The sequence below is a fragment of the Rhodamnia argentea genome, chromosome 2, assembly GCF_020921035.1.
Source record: "Rhodamnia argentea isolate NSW1041297 chromosome 2, ASM2092103v1, whole genome shotgun sequence".
In the NCBI taxonomy this organism is placed as follows: Eukaryota; Viridiplantae; Streptophyta; class Magnoliopsida; order Myrtales; family Myrtaceae; genus Rhodamnia; species Rhodamnia argentea.
In genome coordinates, this window is record NC_063151.1 from 20,818,181 (window position 1) to 20,840,123 (window position 21,943).

The following is a 21,943-nucleotide window of genomic DNA, read 5'->3' on the forward strand; positions in this document are numbered from 1 at the left end:
TCTTTTATCTTGCTTAGGAGGTCAAAAGAAATTCTCGCTCTCGTGGTGAATTGGATAGACCGTAGGGACAACGGCAACGGACTTGGCTAGACTTTACACATGATTACCGTACGAGTAATTACACCTAGTACATTGGTAATTTAACGATTTGATACAAGATTTTTGTTCCAACAATTTTTCATATCCGTATATCGTCGTAATAGCTAGCCATTCCATTCGATGAGAAACATTAGACCCTTCTTTTTTCTTTGAGTGCTTGTGAATTTTTGTCCCATCTTGATCGGAGGCATGACTTTGCACCATCGACCGGTGGTTTGTTACCGGCTAGTGTGTGAATAACAAGTGCCGAATGCTGTTAATTTGACGATAACGCGTGCATTAAAACTTGGTTGCGCTACCGAAAACAGGCGATGAGATGAACAATCGAAGAAAAAGGATGTAATTTACCCTCTCCCTTTTTTACTCAATCAGAGAACAACATAGATCATGGTTAACTTTCGCCTTTAACCTCGATTCCCTACTAGCAAACCTGCTTCCCTTTCCATGGAGGGGTGGACCCGTTACAGATCAGCATTGCCACTATCCTAGAGATTGATCATCATGATTTTCATGCAGGGTTTTTCCCTTCCTCGACACTCAATAATTGGTTTCCATTGCTCGAGACTCGAGAGGGCCTGCAAAAAAAAAAAAAAACAAAAGACGTCTTGTGGTCAAGGTCAAGTGCTCATTCCTATCGATTGCATCGAGGGATAGAGAGGAGCGAAGACATTGTCTCCCCTGCGCATAACCGCGTCTGGTGTCAGCTGTGATTTTTAGGGTTTTTCCAACGACGCCGGTTAGCATTTAATCATGGTTTTCGAGTTTCATTTAGTGCATCCCTGAAGAGCTCTCGCTTGCTTTGCCTGCCCCTTGAGCTGTCACATAATGTGCAAAGTGAAGGCACAAATAAGCGTAGGTATGGTGTTGGGGGCGACATTTATGTGCACGACCTTAAGGAAAAAGTTAATGGCCTCTTCAAGGTTCCGCGTTGAAAATATAGCTACTCGTCGTCGTCGAATTATTAAGCCGGTTTCGGAGGGACAGGTGGGTGCCACGTTGGGTTCGATCCCGTGCCTTACACCAACTAGGAAACACAATTAAGGTGAAATTCTTGTCGACAAGGTCATGCCCGGGAAGAATCTTTACCTTAATCACGCAATTCTATCCTTCATCGTGTCTCCACATTATATGACTAGGATGTTTCGAGAGTTAGAAGAAAGAAGCGATTGCCTAAAAAGAGAATCCTTACTTCCATTCCATTTCACTTTGTCCGTGAATACATATACATGAGATATCAACATCAACGATTCAACTACCAAGGCATAAAAATAAGACCATTTGAGGCGCAATCTATACAATTTCCAAATGTTCTTCTCCCTCTTTTCATCTTTTAACCTGACCCTCGCTTTTGCCTTTCTCTCTGTCATTTGCTTTGGAACAGCTTAGCTTAGACGCACAACAACACACAGCTCAGCTCACGCCATGCATGTTCTGATGCTTCTTTGACCCTGGCATTTTACCCCCATAGTTTTGACCGGTCTTATCATGTTTTATTTTATTTTATTATTCTAGGGTTTCCATAGGCAAGGCAAGACGTCCGCCAACTTCCCCGAGGCCCAATCCAACATTCCCACATGGCCCCATGTTATTACCGACCTCGTTGTGATTTGCCCACTTCCAAACGACAAATGGAGATCGAATGGCGGCAGTTTGCGATGTCTTATCTTTTCTTAATAAAACAAACAGAAACTAGATTATCCTATGCAAAAAGAAAAACGAAACCCTAGAAAAAGGTGGTGGGAGATCATGTGAAATGGGCGGTTGCGATGAGAACAAGATTACCGAACCGAGATCGTTCCTCGGTCAAACCCCAGAAACAAGAAAAAAAAAAAGAGCTGTTTCTTAGGTAAGCACTGTGTTTATTGCATTATTCTTTTAGATTATATGCGCTCATGGCTGTCCACTATCATGTCCGTTAGCCATCAAAGAAGCTTGAAGCCATTTACCCTCGTTGGTCGTTCATCCACCAGTCGTGACCGGCATGTGAGCTTTACCTCAAGAAATGCTCGAACCCTGAACGTAAGTCAAACCACGGCACGGCGGGACCAGACCAAAAGACGGTCGGCAAGCTAGTCAGATCCTTGGAGCTTAGGTGGTGGGCGATGATGGACAGCCACATCGGCTTGCTCGATGACCAACAAGCTTCGAGCAAGGGGAAGGCTCCGATGCCGAGTGGGTTGGAGCTCCTCTGTCCTCGCTAAGCAAAAATATTAGTAACCCCTCGATCTATCGATGTCAATTCATAGACCCACACATATTAGATCAGTACATCTTCTGCCTTACACTCTCATTCCACCCGTGAGATTTTGTAGGACCACTATCAATTATTCTAAAAGCTTAAGTTATTAGATGAAAACGTGATTTATTATTTGATTACTCTAACACCACTAGTGCTACAAATTCTTGATGGATGGTTGAGGAGATGCTGAAGGTAGTTCCAATCGTGCCAAGGGCCTGATTGTCAAAGAGTAAAGATGACGATAAGGGAGATGCGCGATTTCAGCAATTGGCAACTTAACCATCTCGAAGTATCGCGGTTTGAATTTAGCGAGGAATCGTATCGTCGATTTGGAGAGAACCCGTACAACTAATGATGGAAGACGTTCCAGGCTTACTTGAATCTTCTTGCGTTTCAATCAATCATCCGACCGCTAAAAAGATATTTCAACGTGGTCCGGACGTCTTGTACAGTTTATCTAATCAGCATACGCAAGTCTACTTATCTTGATCCGTGATCTTGCAGTTCCTCTCGTTTTTTTCCCCCCTCGAAGATTGTTGTTAAGGTCGGCTTACATAGAGATTGAAGACGACGGCTTTCTAAGAATAGAAAAAGGTTTGGAAAAGGAGATCTTTCGATGCGGCTAGCAGGGCCAGCACCGACAGCACATAATCATGTCATGTTCACAATCGAATTGGGTATTGAAGTACGTATTGTATACGGTTTTCGCGCACATCGTATTTTGCTCTCCGGGCAAGTGGTAGACGTACACTGTCTAACATGATCAAACTCGGTTCATGAGAAAAAAGGACACGAAGTAACAACATTCAATCACGGGTCCTGTATCTTCATTTCCTGGACATCTACATTCATTACCGTCAGATGTGCGATGAACAAGAATCTTGAATAATAGTTATGCGTCTGTAGTCCTTGTCGATTCAACTAACTATTCTAGTGCTTTTGCACTTAAAGCTTATGTCGCGGGGCTAAATGCTAAGGGGGCTTAGCTCGAACTTGTAAATAATCCATCGAGCTCGTAGAATGACAACCAAGGCCTTCCAGCACTAATTCCAGCATATCAAAACTAACGATGTTACTCGCAATCGACATCGCATGGGGTATAGATCATGTCGATCAACTATGTCCAAATCAGCGGTAATGTCCACCCCGCGTGATTAGTGGTTCATATGGGCTTGGTCAACATAATCAGTAAACCGTGCAGTAACTTCTATAGCTTCTTGTCTATTTGAGTCGAGACGAGGTCTAATTAATATGAATCTGAATTAGGGGTGATCGGTTCCCGATCTAGTCCCACCTAGGGGCTAGAAATCGGACCGAAATGATTGGTTCTTAGTTTCTAGGATTGGGAACCGAACTGGATGGTCTTGGAACCGGACCGGTTCATAGGTGGTCTAATGGAATTGGTGGATTATTAGTAGTGGTGAGTATCACGTACTTTAATTTTAATATTTTTAAAAAATAAAAAATAATCAATCCGGTTCCTCCCAAAAGCGGAAATCGGATCGAAGATCACCGGTCCAATTTTATGGAACAGGGAATCGGACCAGCACTCCCGAGAATTGGACCCTACCGGTCGGTTTAATCCGATCTGAAAGGTTCCCGATTTGATCGGTCCAACTTACTCGCTCCTAATCTGCATGAGCTCGAGGGGAGGCGATATACGGCGCCATTTAGCCCGTAAAGAGGGCGTTGGCCAGCGTTAGGGACGACGAGAGACAGCTATTAAGGTTAAGGACGAATCTCTGTCTGTCTATCTCTCTCCCAGGTAATAGTTTTTTCATGGGCAATGTGCGAGTCCCGTGAAGTGGCAGAGAAGATTCAGTCTTCTTCCCACGTGGGGTCGTATCGCTTACCTTGAACTGTGAGCTGTCTGTCCGTCCTTCATCTTCTTCCTTTTTATCGACTTCATAACATAAACATGACAACATTACAACATCTCTCCATGTTTTTGCAGGCAAGGGCGCCACTTGACTGACCAACCCCCACTGTCTCCTATTATCCACCACCACCGCTGCAGAAACCCCACCACCAATCGATGGCCACGCCGGGATGCGCTCCTCTCTCTCTCTCTCTCTCTCTCTCTCTTCCATTTTTAAAAAGCTGCAGCGGCTTGCAAAAACAACAGGACGGTCGAGAAGGAGATATGATCTCTCTTGTGTCGTTCCTCAGACTCCCCCCCCTCCACTTAGGGAAGCTCGATCGAATGCCTCGTGCATGCTTCGCCCCTTTTCTTTATTACTTCTTTCTTGCTCGCGAAAGATCGCGATATCTGTTCACGTGATGATCAGGGTTTTAGCTTTCGCTTTCTCAGGAGTTCCCTTGTGCCTGCCTGCTGCCCCAAGTGGCTTCGCTTTGATCGCTCTTAAGGCCAGACATGACTCGCTTTCTCCGGTCGGTTTTTCAAGCTATTTTTCGTGAGCATGTGAAGAGAATGCATTCCCATTACATACACAGCAGCGGTTTATATGGAAAACGTGTTCAAAACTATACTTGAATCACTGATCGAAAAAGTATATTACGTAGTGGACATATCTCGTTTTTCACGGATTTATTATCGCCGATGCAACCCTCGAAAGAGTCCTCATCTTGGATCTCACGTTCGAGAAAGGGGCAGGATTTCATCGTCATTCTTCACTGTTCTCACTATTTTCTCTTGAAAAGAATGAACAATGATTAAGTTGCAGAAGGAAAAAAACGTCTCATGATTCTTTTATCACATTCAAATGTGATGACTGCGAAAGGCAATTAATCCATTGATAAAGAGGCTAGAATAACCGACATAGGCGAACCACGATATTTCTATACTTTGGGACATCGTTTTGTCAATTGGAAGTGCAGTCCATAGCGAGAATGGGAAAGAGGTGGAGGCTTATATAACTCCGAGTCACCTGATTAACCCAAGAAGATGGTTGCAAAAGCCACGTCATCATGTTGCAAGAGTCGCGTAAGGATGATGTCGTCGTGGGATTTGGCTTCCCGCGACTTATCACATGTCTAATATGCCGTCCGAAAGCGTACGCGATTGTACACGCGTTTGTTACGTGCCAAAAATGCGCGGATAGGGGACTACATCTAGTTCTTATTAGGAAGGGATAAAGCGCTTCAAGTTAATTTCCTCAAGGCTAGGGCTAATTACACACAATTAAAAAGGAACGTGCAAATTATGGATTCATCGAACGTAGCTCAATTATGTATTGTTTACACGACAACCGCACCAAGATTGGGGTGGTGGCGCAGTTGGCTAGCGCGTAGGTCTCATAGCTTCTGAGTGATCCTGAGGTCGAGAGTTCGAGCCTCTCTCACCCCATTCTCCTCCCCTCTTTTTCACAACTCTTTTCTTAAAGCACGGCTCTAATCTAATGTGCTCTTCTACAATTTCAGGATGTCACTTTGGATTTTCCTTTTCTTTTAACCTCTTGTTCTAATGTTCCAAGTCCGTATCATAAATTTAACAAGACCTTTGTACTCGGATTTTCATGCCACCTCACCTTCGGTCCTTGTTCTGTTTATGGAGCTACCTCGCGGCGCTCCATCATACATATATTGACAATATTGCCGGAACAATCAACAAATCCGACCTTAGCTCAGTTGGTAGAGCGGAGGACTGTAGTGTGGTTCCACAGCTTATCCTTAGGTCGCTGGTTCGAATCCGGCAGGTCGGATTACTTCATTTTTTACTTTTTTTCATTTTAGATGTCAACTTTCTTTCTTTCTTTCGTTTTTTACATTGATGATTCCCTCGACTATACATGGTTATTATGTAAGTCTTCCAATGACCGCTCAAAAACGACTTTGACATGCTCTTTGCTAGGCAGTACTTATGCAGAACCAGAAACTTATGCGGGCATTACATCTTAGTAAATCATGTTTTGTCAACCCAGCAACGCCAAACAAAATTCGCATAAAACCAGTTGTATCATAACCACCGGTATTCTACTGAACCTCGTATTATTCTCAGCGCAATGAAGTACAAGTTTACATTCGACGTTCCAAAGTAACTCGGATAACATCGATCGATCACCATAAACATGAAAGACTGGAGAAACAATAACTAAAGCAGGCGAAACAGACAGTCCAGCGTACTAGTTTTTCTTGAACCAAACTCGACATCGTGACGAAGTAACCCACAAGGCGGCATTTTGGAAACATGGCGAGACCTCGCATGCTCATTCCAGAAACAAAAGTCATCCACCTCGGAAAGGGGAATGATTCAGTGAGTGGGTTGAAACAAGTGCAGACGATGCATTTTTGTGAGCCGAATGGTGGTGAGAATGGCTCTTTGACTTGTTCTTGCTCTTGTTCCCGACACCGGCGCTGCTCTTGTTGACTCTGGAGGAGAGCAACCCGACTTGGCTCGTTCTCTTTGCTGCTTTCCTATAAGATCCCCGGCTGCTGCTCCCAGCAGCGGCTTTTGCTACGCTATCAGTGAGCACGTCTACCGCCCTCTGTTGCTTAATGGGCTGCTTGTTGAGATAAACAAGCTTTGGAAGGAGACTGCAAATTGCCTTGCGGAGTTGGTCATCGCTGATGTTGCTATGAATTGGATTTCCCAAGAGGTTCAGAGCTTGCACTGTACTGTAGTTAGCCACGAGCTGGCCGAGAGCTTTTGTGGTTGTTATTTTGTTGAAACTGAGGTCCAAGACCGTTAACTTCAACAGCCTATGAAGACCCTCCACATCGCTGATCTTGTTCCCGGCGAGATAGAGCTCCTTGATAACTGTACAATTTGAGAGCCCTAGCACCGATGGAAATTTAAATTCCAATTAGTGTCATGTCAACCAAGCACTGTCATGAAGAGTTCTTAAAAAATTGGAGAAGTTACAACTTTTCATCGTATCACGGGAGCAAAGGGCATAGCTAATTACCATGTCCAATTCGAGAGATGCGGTTGTAGCTGAGGTCAAGTGTACGCAATCTAGTCAGTTCTCTAAGCCCTTCAATAGCATTGATTTTGTTCCTTGATAAGTCGAGTACATGAAGCCCCTTGGGCAGCGAACCCGGAGGAATGCGAACTGCAAAAGAGATAATCACTGGATAAGAACATACATGCTACTATTGGTTATATCTCTGGAACAAGTTGTTCTTAATGGACAGCATACCTATGCAGTTGCCTGACAAGTTGACGGACTTGAGACTAGAGAAAAGACACATGGTGGGAATGACTTTCAACCCCATTCCGGATACATGAGCCACAGAGGAGGAAGAATTGAGAGTCTGGATGACGCTATTTGCATGCAGCATCTCTTCCGAGAGATTAATATCCTGACGCCTATGCAAATGCACGGCGCTCCTTGTCGGAGATCTGATAGTCTCGGGTGAAGGCGGGTAAATGATAGCCTCATCACTGTTCTCAGCATCATCATCCACGATGGAGGTATCAATGCATAGATCCTTCACCCACTCGTCTACTCTTTTGAACGATGATGATTCTGCGGGGAAGGCGACCCATTGGTTCTGAGGCCATAGGCCAGAAGAGCCTCTGAGACCATCCCAGCCCTTTTTCTCATTCTTATTATCATATTCAACTTGGTTTATGGATTCTTCTGTAAATGATCCTGGTGATTCCATCTTGCCAAACTTGAATGCCCTGTTAGGCTCAATAGTGTCGGAAGAGTAGCCTCCTTGCTGGTTGATAGCGGCCAAAGCAGGAATTGGCTTTGGTTTTTTATTCTGAGGCTTTTGCATGTTTCTGTGGCTCCAGAGGAACAGCTTCCACCACAATCTCCTACTTCTTGAAGGAAGAACCTGGCTAGACGAATGCTTTTTCAACATTACTTTATCAGCGCTGCAGCGTGTCATCACCGACACTGGGCTACCTGGAATAATATCCTCCCTCACTCCACGCGATAAGCCCTGCAGCTCTTTGAATGACTGAGATTTGGATGGAGGCAATTGATCTGCTAGCGTTCGCATCACCTCCCTTGTATCTAAACCAGAACAAGAGCGCTTAAGCATCGGGGAACCCCAGAACTCTGCCTTCCTCATCCCTGGATCACTCACATGTCCACTTTGAATCATGTCATTATCCCTTTCCACAAAATTTCCAGATTTAATCTCTGGAGAATCCAAATCGGTGTAAACAAGGTCGCCAGATATCATCTTTCCCTTGCTTGAATGAGATTCTTCTCCGACCAAATTATTAGCTACATGTGATTGGAGATCTAAATCAGAGAAGTCCCTCTTGATGGAGACGTGCTCTTCATGCTCGTCTTCCCCCTCATATGCTACCTCAGCTGAATCAACCACAAGCGGCCTCTCATCACTCACGATCCTAACATTGCATTTCGAATTCTCCTCAACACCGAAAGGAACTGACACACTGAAAGTCGTCAATTTCAACTCATCAGCCTTACATGGTTTCACGGGATGTTCAAGAGTCACTTGTACTGCCTTATCCTTGACTATGGTCGTTTCCTCAACAACCTATAAACAAGGAATCAAAAGGGTAAAGTTAGCAAATATCTAAGAGATGCAAAAGAAACCTCAGAGATCAAATCAATTTTTAATCAACAGTTGGCTAAAATCTCACCTTCTTCTTCCTCCCCATGAACCCGGAAAAGCAGTTAAGCTTAGCCATCACCCGATATTACAGACACTACCTTGAAGGCGTGACCGAGCTAAGAAGGGAAGCTCGTGAAGTTGTGTAAGTTATACTTATTTCTCTTACTTCCTCTCTAAAGTTCAACCGAATGGTATTCGAACACTTCCCTCTTATCAAAATGATGGTCACATCTCCGCTGACTTTCCTCTATCGAACTCTTTCAATCAGATGCTCTTACGTGGAGATCACATCAGAGACAACAAGATCAAATCAAACGTTAACCATAATCAATGGGAAGACACCAAACCAGAAAGCGAGCAAAATCGATATAGGACTGAAGCCCAGAACGCGAAGGGCCGACGCCTGCTCTGGCTCCAGAAAATACCACTACAGCGAAGGCCAGAGTTGTAATCCCAGCAGCTTCTCTCCAGAAGCTTCACTGAATGTTTCCTCCAAACCCTCCCTGCTCAGGCAACATCAAGACAGGCCAAAACACATGAGAGAAGTATTCTACAACCCAGCGAACAGAATTTGAAAGAACAGAAAAAGAAGAAGAAGAAGAAGAAGAAGAAGAAGAATGCGAGACTCGACCGTGCAAGATCAAGTTTAAGAGAATCGGCCGCAATTGGGCCAATCTTTTCCGTAACAGTAGAGCTTCCAAGAAAAGAAGCGGACCCAGAATCCTAGGGGGTCAAACATAAACCAGCCACGGGGTTCGGATTCTTGCTCGGGACAGCGTAACCACCCAAAAAAGGAAAGGAAAAAAAAAAAAAGAACTCATGAACGGGGAGTCGAATTTCACGAAACGAGCAGAGACGTCCCTCAAAAACAGAACACACCCTCGATTCTGCAATATCCGTTGCGAATTCGAGAAGCGAGACCCCGAAGAACCGTACCTGGTGAAGCTGAAGTTTGCCAGATTGATGGACGCCAATCCACCGAGAGAAGAGAACCCTCTCGGCGCTCGCTCCGGAAGCAGTTGAACAGAGCTTAACGCCGGAATGGCGTAGATCCAATAGAAGGTAACCACGTCTCCTCTCAGAGACAGAGACACAGAGAGAGAGAGAGAATGTGGTGGTCTTTTGGTGGTGGAGGCGGTGGTGGTGGAGGAAGATGGAAGAGAAATATAGCTCGGGATCATTCGGTAAAAGACATACATACGCGCACAAACACGCCGTGGTGTCAGCTACCTTGTATTTACATACCATAAAAAAAAAATGTAAGGATTCTTACTTTATTATCTTTCAATGTTCTGGACATGTCACGAAGATTTGCTATGCCCATATCAGGAAATTAAAAGATAGGAAAAATTCACCCCGCCCTGCACCTGTCACTGCCGTCGAAAAATCCAAATCATTGGAGTTTCATCCCCCGTTGAATTGATTAAGGTACTTAGGGATGTTGATGAATATAAATGCACGTAGTGATTAATTATCGAGAAGATCATAAAGATTGTGTTGCGGATAGTGCCGAGAGATTCGCTTTTCAAAATCACGTTTAAATATCCGGTCAAAGCAAACATTATTATTAGCCTCTGGATTTTAAGATTGTCTTCCTCCCGTTGTTGGGTTGTAACGCTCGGATCCGATAAAACGATAAAGAAAAGATGTTTGACGACTATTGATGTCACCGAATAAGTTGAGATTTGCACCGTACAGAATCTCAAATTGGCATGCTCGTGCCACCTTTATACCGAGCTAATTTCCTTTTATTTTGTGTGAATTTTTAGTGACACGGAGAAGAATGCGTCACGGGTTGCCATGTTGAGAAAAAAAAATAATTTGGGATAATTGTTATGAGGGCGTAACGGGTTTAGCATTTATGGTAATTTTTTGGTATTAACCCCCAAGAAATTTAACATTGAAAACAGATCAACTTAACGTAGGATCTGAAGCAAGGGGAATACAGCACGACATGCAAGAGGTTGCGTTATTTAATCTGATAAGAAAGGAATTTCATGCCGAAAGACAAAGATAGAGAGAGAGAGAACAAAAAAGAGAAGAACAATTGTGGAATAAACCAGCCAAATTAGAAAGTTCAGACAAATACAAAAAAAATTAAACTAAAAAACAACAAGCCGGATTGACCTGCCAATTGTCGAATCGGGTGGGTAAATGTTAATTATTAGGCGCATACAGTGTTTCGACGGCGAATAAAATTTGAATTTCTCCTCTTCAATCGATTGATTTTGCTCCGGTTTATAGCACATTTCGCCCATGCAGTGTCCACTTCGTCGGCTTTTATCTAGACAATTAACGTACATTGCTAAGAGGAGGAGAGAAAAAAAAAAAAAAAAGGTCCATGGGATCTGTATTCTTTTTCTGGCGTGTAAGTAATGCATTCCAATCAGCGCAAAAAAATCCCATTCACAATCACGAGATCAGTCAAAGTCGATCACAATAAACGGAACTGACGGGCGAGATGTCAATTTAATTTTTGGAGTATCGAATCAGGAACAAGCCACAGCCGATCGCGTTTGGTTACACACGAATAACGTGATACGCTGCACTATTTAGGTTGCGTGGAGTTTTGATCCTTTAAATTTCGCTGTGAGTATATGCTTTTGGTCTTTCGACTTTTATCCTTTTCGTGCGGTCAATCACTGCCATCTCTAACTGATTGCCATAGGGACAATCAAACTCCCGCAGTCGATCAATGCCTCTTAACTTTGGGCGGCCGTCCAATAGTAGTCTCGGTCTCCTCTCTCCACGTGTTCGGCAAGGAATCGAACACGCAGCACCATCGCGCCCCAGTTGCTATCCTGGCGGTCGTGCATGATCGATTCGATTTCTCGTGGCTGTAACTACAATTCGGTGCCCTCGACCTTGCGTTCATTTTCTGAACCGTGGAATTCACTTGGGGAGATATCCTACGCATCTTTCCACGTCATTTTCTTAGGGGTAATAACGTAATAGACTAGACGCCAAAGAAGGCGTAACCTGAGCAGCTTTATTTTTATTTTTTTTATAGAGGGAACGACAGACGGGACGTGGGGAGGGCCCGCATGTCGTGCGCACGACGGCGACTGTCAGTTTCCTGATCGACGCGTTTCCCAGTCGCTGCCAACGTGAAGTCACCCGTGACGTCGCCCCCCCAATCTGGAACCGGTTCCATCGGTTCTCCGGTAAACTCGTCCGACCAGTGGGTCGAATCGGATCGAGTTTATGTTAGGGTCATTAATGATTCGATCCAACCCGAATTGACCGATCAACCAGTTTATGACTCATTTATACGTAGTAAATCTTTTTTGATATATACCTGACCCAATTCATGTTCCCAAAGTACTTATATATTTAATCCAATCTAAAATTATTTATTTCTTATAAGTTTTTGAGAAAAAATATATGACTAATAGTGGACAATTTTTTTTATAATTTTTTAAAAAAAATATGATTCTTTTGTTATCTAAAAAAACACTCATTTTATTTTTATTTTTAAATCTTTTAAAAGTTTGATTATATTTTATCTGATTTTTTTTTATTTCTTTTTCTTTTTTTCTTTTCTCTTCCCTCTACCTCCTTCCTTCGCTATCGCCTGGCCTTGATAATAGGCCACCAACGTGGCTGATCCGGGCGAGCTCGTGCTCGCCCAACGCTAATCTAGGCAAGCTCAATTCTCGATAAGATCCAGGTGAGGACAAGCTCGCCAAGCTCCATTCTCGGCAAGTCGGATTCTCGACCGGATCTAGGCAAGGACGAACTCGATTCTCGATAAGAACTAGGCGAGCACAAGCTTGCCGAGGCAGGCAAGTTTGATTCTCGACCAACCCAAGCGAGCTCGAGGCTCACCGATGGCCATCGCTAGCCAACGAAGGTAGGATGAAAAACAAAAAAGAAGAAAATAAAGAAAAAGAAAAGGAAAAAAAAAACAAAATAATAAAAACTCAAAAATTTTAAAATATTTAGGAAATCTGTTTATGACTCAATTAAGATAGTTATATTAGCTAACTCATTTATGACCCATTTAAAATCTATTATTTAGGACCCATTAAATTTCTAAATAACCCATTTATGAGTCACTTAAGGTTCTTCTTAAAATTGAAGGCAACCTATTTATGATTCTCCACTAGTAAATATGAGTTAAATGTGGATTCTAGATCCATTTTATCATCTCTATTCTTCGACTCCGTCTCCGCTTCTTGATTCTACTACGAAATCATGGTCACCCATAATATTTGAGTATTGCTCCATCCTTGGCCAAATTCTCTATAAACACCAAACTTTAGGTCCAGTCCTAAATCTCAGCCAAATATTTTTCTTGTCTAAGAAAAATCACTAATTTTTACTCTAGTTTTAAATCTTCCTCATTAGCCCTGCGTCCAAAAATTGCTATTAGTTGCAAATAATTTTCACATCGTAGAGTGGTTTCATTTTGAAGAATTTCTTTATTGGGATGGATTTGTTATCTACATGGAAATACCATGCCGGTCCATACTCATTGCCTCAATACTCTGCTAATGTGGGTTTTTTTATCGAGATGAAAATGTCATAACAAGTTGTGATTGGATTGCTAGGTAGATTTGAGAATATATTGAAAATTTATAGTTGTTTTAGACAAAATCAAATTAGGGGTAGATTTGGGATTGTACTAAAGTTTGAGTTTTTTTCGATACAAAAAAAAAATGTTCGAAGCAAATTTGGGACTAGACATAAAATTATGAGTTTTCTCCAAGACAAAAAAAAAGTTCGGGGTGGATTTGAGACTAACTCTTAAAATTAACGGTTTTTGGGGAGTTAGGCCCTATAACTTCTTTCCTACGTAACATCTCTTTCTTTATTTCGTGATCTATCAAAAAATTTACAGAAAAATCAAGAAAGAAATCATGAAATTATATTTATAAACCATCATGCAACAAAGGACTAGTTGCTCAAACTTAGACGCACGATATAATTGTCTTGTTGCTAGAAAAGGAAGTCCTATTTATTGAAAATCAGTTGTTTTTTGTTCGTTTGAAAATTCTTTTTTATTAATTTTCTCGTTCCTTTCAATACTTGAAAAAGAATTTTCTGTTTTTTTTTTTTAACGGAAAAAAACTTGTCGATGAATGGCAATCCACCATGGCTCTGTTGGCGGGCTTTTGTACTGTGAACCCGGGTTTTCGTGAAAGAGACGGGGTCACATGCACGGAACATGCCACCGTCTTTCTTCCCTCACCTCATGGGCCCCCGACCGGCAACATCGTCGTACCTTCCTCAGATTTTCATCACACTTTTAGGGCATGATTATGCGAAGAAAGAAACCCTAATTATTGTGCAATTATTGGGTGCGCGACGTCCACTAGGCGCCCTTAGCTCACGTAGTTGCGATTAGTTTTTTTGCGGTCAGATCTCAAAGGACAGGGAAAGGGCACCGCCCATCTCAAAGTTAATTGCGTGGACAGACGCGGTTCTATTTCGTAAGATAATTGGCTCACAATGAAATTGTGAAAGTAGACGGTTTTAAGTCGAAACTAATTGGTATCGTATCGTATCGTGTCGTATTTATTTAATTAGCCTTATGTTTTCACGTGGGGCATCTTGAAGCTGCCTTGAGAATTCCATTCATGGGCGTCTTTCCGATTAGGGGACTTGGTTTGACGAGCGCTTGCAAGGATTCGATTTATCTTGATGTATGTGAAAGGGACGTCCACTCTATTTAATAGGAGTCGAGTAGAACTGTTAGAGAAAAGGATTGGTAGTTGAACATTAATTGTGACACTACCTTTGTTAGGGGCCACTTGGCATAATGTTTGAGGTGACAAATGATGGATGAGACTAATGTCGAAAAGGATGGGAATTGACATGATTTGAGTGAACCCGAACCTCAGCATAATGGGTGCAAACACCCTTATTTGAGTGAATCTCGATATCAATTGTTGCCATGCCGAAATATAGCGCTTGATTTATTCAAGATGCCCTCAAATCGATTTTCAGATCGGCAGTTTATAAACATGAATTTTAATTATATTTGGCTGGATTGGAAAAAGTCTTTGATCATGTCTTTGATTGATGGGTTATAAATTAGGTGCATCATTCAACACACAAGCTGAATTAAGCATAAGCATGGACATTATCGATATCCACAAAAAATAAAAATCGGGCCATCAACATGGAGAGCAAATTGTCCGAAAGGTCATAAACTTATTATACGATGGCCGGTTCTAAAGTTGTAAGGACTAAGTATGGTTTGTGAATCGAGGTTTTCGGTACAAAGATTCCACTTAATAACAAAAAAAAGGGATTCGGAACCACCGACGTATTTTCCCTGGATCTAGGAATAGCCACGTGTATTAAAATGGCAAATAATAATCAAGAGCAGATTTGAAATTTATGACTTTCAAAGTGCTCGATTTTCATGACTATGACCATAATTGAATATATATACGGCAACCGATTCTAGATTTGTCATGACAAAGTCTAGTTCATGAATTGGGTTTTCGGTGCCAAGGTTCCATTTAACCACAAAAAGGGTCTGGACCCATGAACGTATTTCCCCTACATCTGAGAATAGCCCCATGTACTCAAATGCCAAATAATGATCAAGAGAAGATTCGGCATATCTGAATTTCAAAGCGCTCGATTTTCATGACTATGACCTGAATTGAATATGAAAGCTATTGTTCAGTGGCGGATTCTAGAGTTATAATGACCAAGTCTGATTCATGAATCGAGGTTTTCGGTGCAAGGATTCCACCGGACCCACTAATGTATTTCCCCTAGATTTGGGAGTAGCCACATGTACTAAAACGCCAAATAATACTCAAAAGAAGATTCGACGTTTCTGAATTTCAAAGTGCTCTGTTTCCATGATTATGACCAAAATTGAATATGAAAGCTATTATACGGTGGCGGATTTAGAGTTGCAATGACCAAGTTTGGTTCATTAATTGACTTTTTCGGTGCAAGGATTCCACTTAACGAGAAAAAGGGTCCGTACCCACGAACATACTTCCCCTAGGTTTGGGAATAGCCACATGTACTATATTGCCAAATAATAATCAAGAGAAGATTACGCACTTTTGAATCTCAAAGCGCTCGATTTCCCTGACTATGACCAGAGCCGAATATGAAAGCTATTATATGGTGGTAGATTCTAGAGTTGTAATGACCAAGTCTGGTTCATGAATTGGGGTTTTCGGTGCGAGGATTCCACTTAGCGACAACAGGGGTCCGGACCTACGAATGTATTTCCCCTAGATTTGGGAATAGCCACATGTACTGTAATGCCAAAAATAATCAAGAGAGGATTTGGCATTTTTGAATCTCAAAGCGCTTGATTTTCATGACTATAACTAGAATTGAATATGGCCAGTGATATAGATACTATTTTCGTAATTTGCGCTTTTCCATTTATCCTTAATAGTCTATCAAATAGACGAGTACCTACATCACCACAAATACACTACTTTTTGGAAAAGTACCAACAAAATCCTAAACATAATTTATTGGTACAAATTCATATCTAAACTTTTCAATTTAGTCAATTTAGTACTAAACTTGATCATATTGGTACCAATTCAATCAATTCAACCAATTGGACACCAACTGTCCTAGGTGGCATGCGCCACACATAAATTGATATTTTTAATAATTTTTTTTAATTTTAATTTTTTCTTTTAATGTTTTCCTTTCTTTTTTCTGTCCCCTTTTGTTTTTGTCGGTGGTTGGCTGGCCATCGACCACGTGCAAGGGTCATCGGCCTCACCGGGCTATGCTTGGGTGAGGGCAAGCACTGGTGAGGCCCCCCTTGTCGGCCACGGCCTATGGTTGGTGGCTGGCGACGTAAGAAAAGAAAAGGGAAAGGAAAAAAAGGAAAAAAAGGGAAAAAAATAAAGAGGAAAAAACTATTAAAAGATTATGAAAACATGTCCACGTCAATGCGAACTATGCCACGTAACGCGATTGACGTCCATGTTACCGACTTCCGGTCTAAATTGGTTGGATGAACTGAATTAATACCAATATGAAAATGTTTAAGACTAAATTGGCCCAATTGAAAGATTTATGACTGAATTGGTACTAACATAATATATTTATGACTTTTTTGGTACTTTTTCATGCTACATCCAAATATTCCATCAGGTCATATAGACGATCGCACTCAACACAATCGTTAAGCATATCTAATTTAGAATAATCCGACATCCAAAGTATCGATTATACACAATAGGAGGGTCCATCGATGCATTGAAAGCTACACAAATGTCTTAGTCAATTACACAAAAGAAGTGGCCATGGAATTCTGTTCTAGTTAGCGAGAATGGACGGTCCACCTCGTCGAGCAAAGACGGGTCTGGGCTAAGCACAAGTACGCTTAGCTACACCTCAAAGCTTAACAGTTAGCCTACTCGTTGGGCAGGGCTTGGGTAGACCTCTTTCGTCTTTTCGTTTGTAATGATTTGGATATTCGTGGATCCAAGGAACTGGACTTGTACTTATTATTGGGCTTAATTACTTAAACCATCTCATCTCAGCCGACGTGGGACAATTATTTAAAATTAGTATACCGTCATTTAATGGACGCACATACTAATATTTCTAGCGTTGTTCTAGCTTCAACGGTCCTTTATGTTTGCTAGATAAAACAAATCCCGGGACAATGACACAAATGGTCATTAAACTTTGACCTAATATGCAACGTGATCTATGAACTTTCAATTTGTTCAATGTGATCTCCGAACTTTACCCCGATATGTAATGTCACTTCTGGACTTTTAGTTTGCTCAACATAATTTCGAAACTTTTGGTTTATGTTCAATCTAATTTTTTTTATTTATATGGAAATATTTAATGTTATCCCTCAACTTGAATTAATGGAAAGACAGCATCAAATATCTCCGTATAGTCTAGGGATTAAATTGCACATATATAAAAAGTTCGGGGACTGCATTGAAAAAATTTTAAAGTTCATGGATGATAGTGAATATTAGGCTAAAGTTCAAGAATGACATTGAACAAATTAAAAATTCATAAATCACATTACACATTGAGCCAAAGTTTAGAGATCATTTGCGTTATTTCTCAATGCTCTAACGTCCACAATGGATATGAACCGAACCGCCTCATGACATTTTGAACCCAGCTCACCTATTGCTTTAATAGGCGAACAGTCTAATCCCTGGATTATACCGTAGCCCCAGGTGGCGAAGGGCCGACATCGAGATTTCAAATCTTCATGTCGATGTGACCTTTTAGGAAAGATCAACCTGTTATATCTAAAGTAACTATTATCCGTTGAGCGACGATCCTTCACTCGACACTGGTGGATCACTAAGCTCGACGGATGGGTCTTGCAGTTAAGCTGTGACTTTTGCCTTTACACTCGTGGGCCAATTTCTGTTTGGCCCTAAAGAAATCTCTAGGCGCCTTGCAAATCCATGGCTTTCAGACAGGCACTGTCGGTGACGCTATCGCTTTCTGAGATCAACTTTGAGGTGGCTAGGTAACTTGGGAAGTGTCAGAAAGCAAATGGCGTGCGCATTAGATGCGAAGTAGATAACTTGGAAATTTCAAGAAAATTGCACTTTATAGCATCGTTGCAAAAATGCGATAACCCCTCTAATGACCTGGCCGATTCCCGTGGGCCGAGCCCTCGAAGAGAAGTACCACGAGTCATTTCGTGAGGGCGATGATCTTTTGGGATTGGACTTTCGCTTATGTATCACTTGGCGGGGCTCGATCCTCCAATCCAATGCGAGATTTTCGGATGTTGTAGGTTTTTCCAGCTGAAGAACTAATGCACGATCTCATCAGTTCGGCCTGTATTGCCCGTTGATCTCCTCTCCTCTCATTTGATGCGTGCTCTGATCAATTCGCGTCTCCTTGGTCGTTCCAGAAGCTTGTTAGGTTTTGCAATCTGGTGTTTGGCCTGTACTGCCCAATGATACTCCCTCCATACGTTTGTCTTACAAAAATCCCACGACTTTTCATGCGATGGAGCAACTACCGCAGAGGCCACTTCGAAAGCGACCGCTCTCTCCTCTCGGAAACATCACACTTCGGCGCTCCTGACCTGTCACAGAGACTCAAGGCGGCCGCTCTCTCCTCTCGAAAGCACCACACTCCTGCACTCAAACTCAAGGCGACGGCGGCGGCGGCGGCGGCTATTTGTTCTGACAAATAGAAAGCACGCAATGCTTGGTGTTGGTGTTGGTTCTTCTCTTAATGGCCAGGAAGTGTCTAGATCGATTCCCGTGGGAAGAGAGGGTGCTTGTCATGAAGGGCCGTGATTTGTTGGTCCAATTCAAGATTTGCACCTACCAAATTTTTGCAGAGAGGCCAATAGAATAACGAACTGGGTAGCTCAAAAAAGCCTTTTCATTGAGTTTTGGTAGCACATCCCCCTAAGAACTTTTGGAATTTGATTTGTTCTGAAGTGGCGGGCTCTCATGTTTAAGTCTTTGAGGAATGACTTAACATTTTTCTTTTGGCCTAAAAAGAAAGATTAGATGGCAAGTCTCTTCAATTCAAATAACTCAACAATAAATCCATTGTCAGCAGACATGATACGAAAGCGATGTCATATTAGCAAATTTTAATGATATCGAGCGAGCAGGATATTAGCGGGGAACTCGAGAGAGTGCTAGGCTACTTCCATGGAGTTACCGATATCAAAGTAATACAGACGTTTTGTAAATAGATTTAAAGCTAAAAACTATCGTATGATTCCGGAGACCCGACCGTTTTCGTTACCCAAAATGTTGGTTGCCGTTAGAATGAATGATGCATACCCTATCAACCGATTTCATTCTTAATTGATACTAGCAAAAGAAAAGCAAATAACTAACTTCCCATTTGGGACTCCGAATTATCCAAATAAGCCAATGTTGCGAATACGTAATTGGTGGTGCTCTATACACTCAATGGAAATGAAAATAGTAATTGCCAATGCAATATTTCTTCCGTGTTATGTGTAATCATGGAGCGATCTTATCATATGTTAATAAAATCACGCAATACACAGTTATAAGATCGGATTTGGTATCGAATTTGATAAACGATATATGAAATTTTTACGGACGGAAGACTCTAAATCCAAGAGCTAAGCATTCGGACAATTAGATTTCCCTTAATTATGTCTCTCCCATACCTATTTAGGAAAATTAAGAAATGTCTATTTTTTTTTTTTGTGCGTCGAATTCGTAAATCGCACTTCGAGCCTTTTTGAAGTTTCTCAAAGTTTATAAATAGACCACGCAATCAAAATCCCAGCCCTCTTTTCTCCCTCAACCGAGCCTCCTCCGCACCGCATCGTAACCACCCATAAAAACCCCCAAATCTCTCGATGCAATGGACGCCGCCGGCGCAGCCTCCTCCGCCTCCGACGACTCCGGCCATACCCCCCTCCACGCCGACTCCCTCCCCCTCATCGACCTCCGCCTCCTGACCCAATCCGAGCTCTACTCCCTCTCCCTCTCGACCTCCTCCTCCGCCTCCTCCGCCCACGACGACGGCGTCCTCATCCCCAAGATCGACCGCTCCGTCTTCAACGAATCCGCCGGCAGCCGCAAGCAGACCTTCTCCCGCCTCCGCCTCGCCCCCCGCGGCACCGCTGCCGCCTCCTCCTCCTCCTCCTCCTCGTCCGCCCTTTCCCGCCAAAAGCCGCCGCCGCCGCCTCACGAGCCGCTCGACGAGGACAACTCCCGCATCATCTCGCTCCTCCAACGCCTCTTCGCCAAGGACGCCCCCTCGACCGATCCGGCCGCCCAGGCCGATCCCCCCATTGTGGCCGCCGGTCGGGACGACGACGCTGACCTAATTCAAGTTCGGATCGACTACGACGAATGCCTCACCGATTGCTCTACAACTGCGGTGCAGAGTGTGCCGATTGAGGTCGTGGACCTCGGGCCGATGAAGCGGAAGCGAGGCCGGCCAAGAAAATTCAAGAACGCGGCGATTCTGGGGGAGGCCGACGATGCCGCCGGGTTGTTCGAGAACGACGGCGAAGGGACGGCGACTGAGACGAAGTCGAATGAAGATTCGGTTCGACTGGAGGACTCCATGAAGGTCATTTAGTCGTAGTTACAGGACAAAATTGAAAATTTTGTCCCCATTTCTTCTTTTTTTTTTTTGGGGGGTTTCTGTTTTTCAGGTAAAAAAATTCGATTTTGGGGGTCCTTTTTGATGTTACGATTGAATCAGAGATGATCATGTTTTGTACCTCAAATTCAAATTAGCAATTGGTACTTCCGTGGCAAGTCGTACTGCTTTGGTTAACAGTTTGATCATTCGACTCCGCGGGCGACGGCGACGAGACGGTAACGACTTTGGTGCTTTTACAGCAGCAGCAGCAACATAATTCAGTGAAAAAAGATGAGATGACTAGAGAGCCAATCGATTGTTTGGTCTATGCAAGGCTTCCTGCTAAATCAAGATTGATGGCTTGTTCTTTCTTGCTTTTCCTCATCCTTTGGAAATGCTCTCTGTTTGTTCTGTCTCTTGCTCTAAGATCAAATGATATTTGGAGCTCCTTGTTTCCCACCTTGATGAGAGTTCAGGATGTCAATTAGTAAAGCCAAGCATTAGCAGCAGCAATAGACCTCCGTGCTGGTGACAGAAATAAGAATTCAAAGCGAAGCGGCGCGCCAAGATTTGCCTTTGTCACCCCGAGTCGTGGTGATCGGGAGCCCACTCTTAACCCCGGCAGCACGCGAAATGAATATGGATTAATGGGTCTTAGTCGATACATGGTCCCAACCGGTCCGTAATTCAATTATTTCAATGCTCCACTTGAGTACAAGCTCACTCACTTTATTGAGCTCGACGTGACGAGATTTACTCCGAAAACTCCTTTCAAGATAAACTAGAAGAAACTGTTGAATTAAACTAGAACTCTCAATTAATGTGATCCAATACAGGTGATTCTCCATACCGAGTACCTCGAAAAATAAAATAAAAAATGAGCCCTCTTTACCGATTGCAAAACTAGCGTGGATCGATCACGATTTACACCAAGTGAATTAAAGTCTAAAGTTTGGATAGAGCAAAATCTTGGCACGTTCATGCAGAAAATATTCACAGATCTTTTTTTTTTTTTACTAGTTGTTACACTATGTGTTGTGTTACTGTAACTCCACATCTACACCA

General features: G+C 42.7%; 2 protein-coding genes and 2 non-coding genes across 4 annotated transcripts; 3 read left to right on the top strand and 1 right to left on the bottom strand.

The window, feature by feature from the left end:
• The first annotated feature begins 5,560 nt into the window (after positions 1 to 5,560).
• On the top strand, positions 5,561 to 5,645 carry TRNAM-CAU. Its single transcript is given in 2 exon segments — positions 5,561 to 5,598; positions 5,610 to 5,645. It is a non-coding gene; the product is annotated as a tRNA-Met (tRNA).
• Positions 5,646 to 5,911: 266 nt separating this feature from the next.
• On the top strand, positions 5,912 to 6,000 carry TRNAY-GUA. The gene is given in 2 exon segments: positions 5,912 to 5,948; positions 5,965 to 6,000. It is a non-coding gene; the product is annotated as a tRNA-Tyr (tRNA).
• Positions 6,001 to 6,269: 269 nt separating this feature from the next.
• On the bottom strand, positions 6,270 to 9,969 carry LOC115739619. Its single transcript, XM_030672821.2, has 5 exons — positions 9,776 to 9,969; positions 8,868 to 9,342; positions 7,438 to 8,761; positions 7,204 to 7,350; positions 6,270 to 7,073 (listed from the first exon to the last, which is right to left on the bottom strand). Exons 2-5 carry the CDS (start codon positions 8,913 to 8,915, stop codon positions 6,523 to 6,525), a joined length of 2,070 nt encoding a protein of 689 aa, XP_030528681.2. The 5' UTR covers positions 8,916 to 9,342; positions 9,776 to 9,969; the 3' UTR covers positions 6,270 to 6,522.
• Positions 9,970 to 20,054: 10,085 nt separating this feature from the next.
• Positions 20,055 to 21,069, top strand: LOC115739571 (methyl-CpG-binding domain-containing protein 8-like). The gene has a single exon (XM_030672725.2). The coding sequence runs from the start codon at positions 20,147 to 20,149 to the stop codon at positions 20,870 to 20,872; it is 726 nt and encodes a 241-aa protein (XP_030528585.2). The 5' UTR covers positions 20,055 to 20,146; the 3' UTR covers positions 20,873 to 21,069.
• The last annotated feature ends 874 nt before the right edge of the window (positions 21,070 to 21,943 follow it).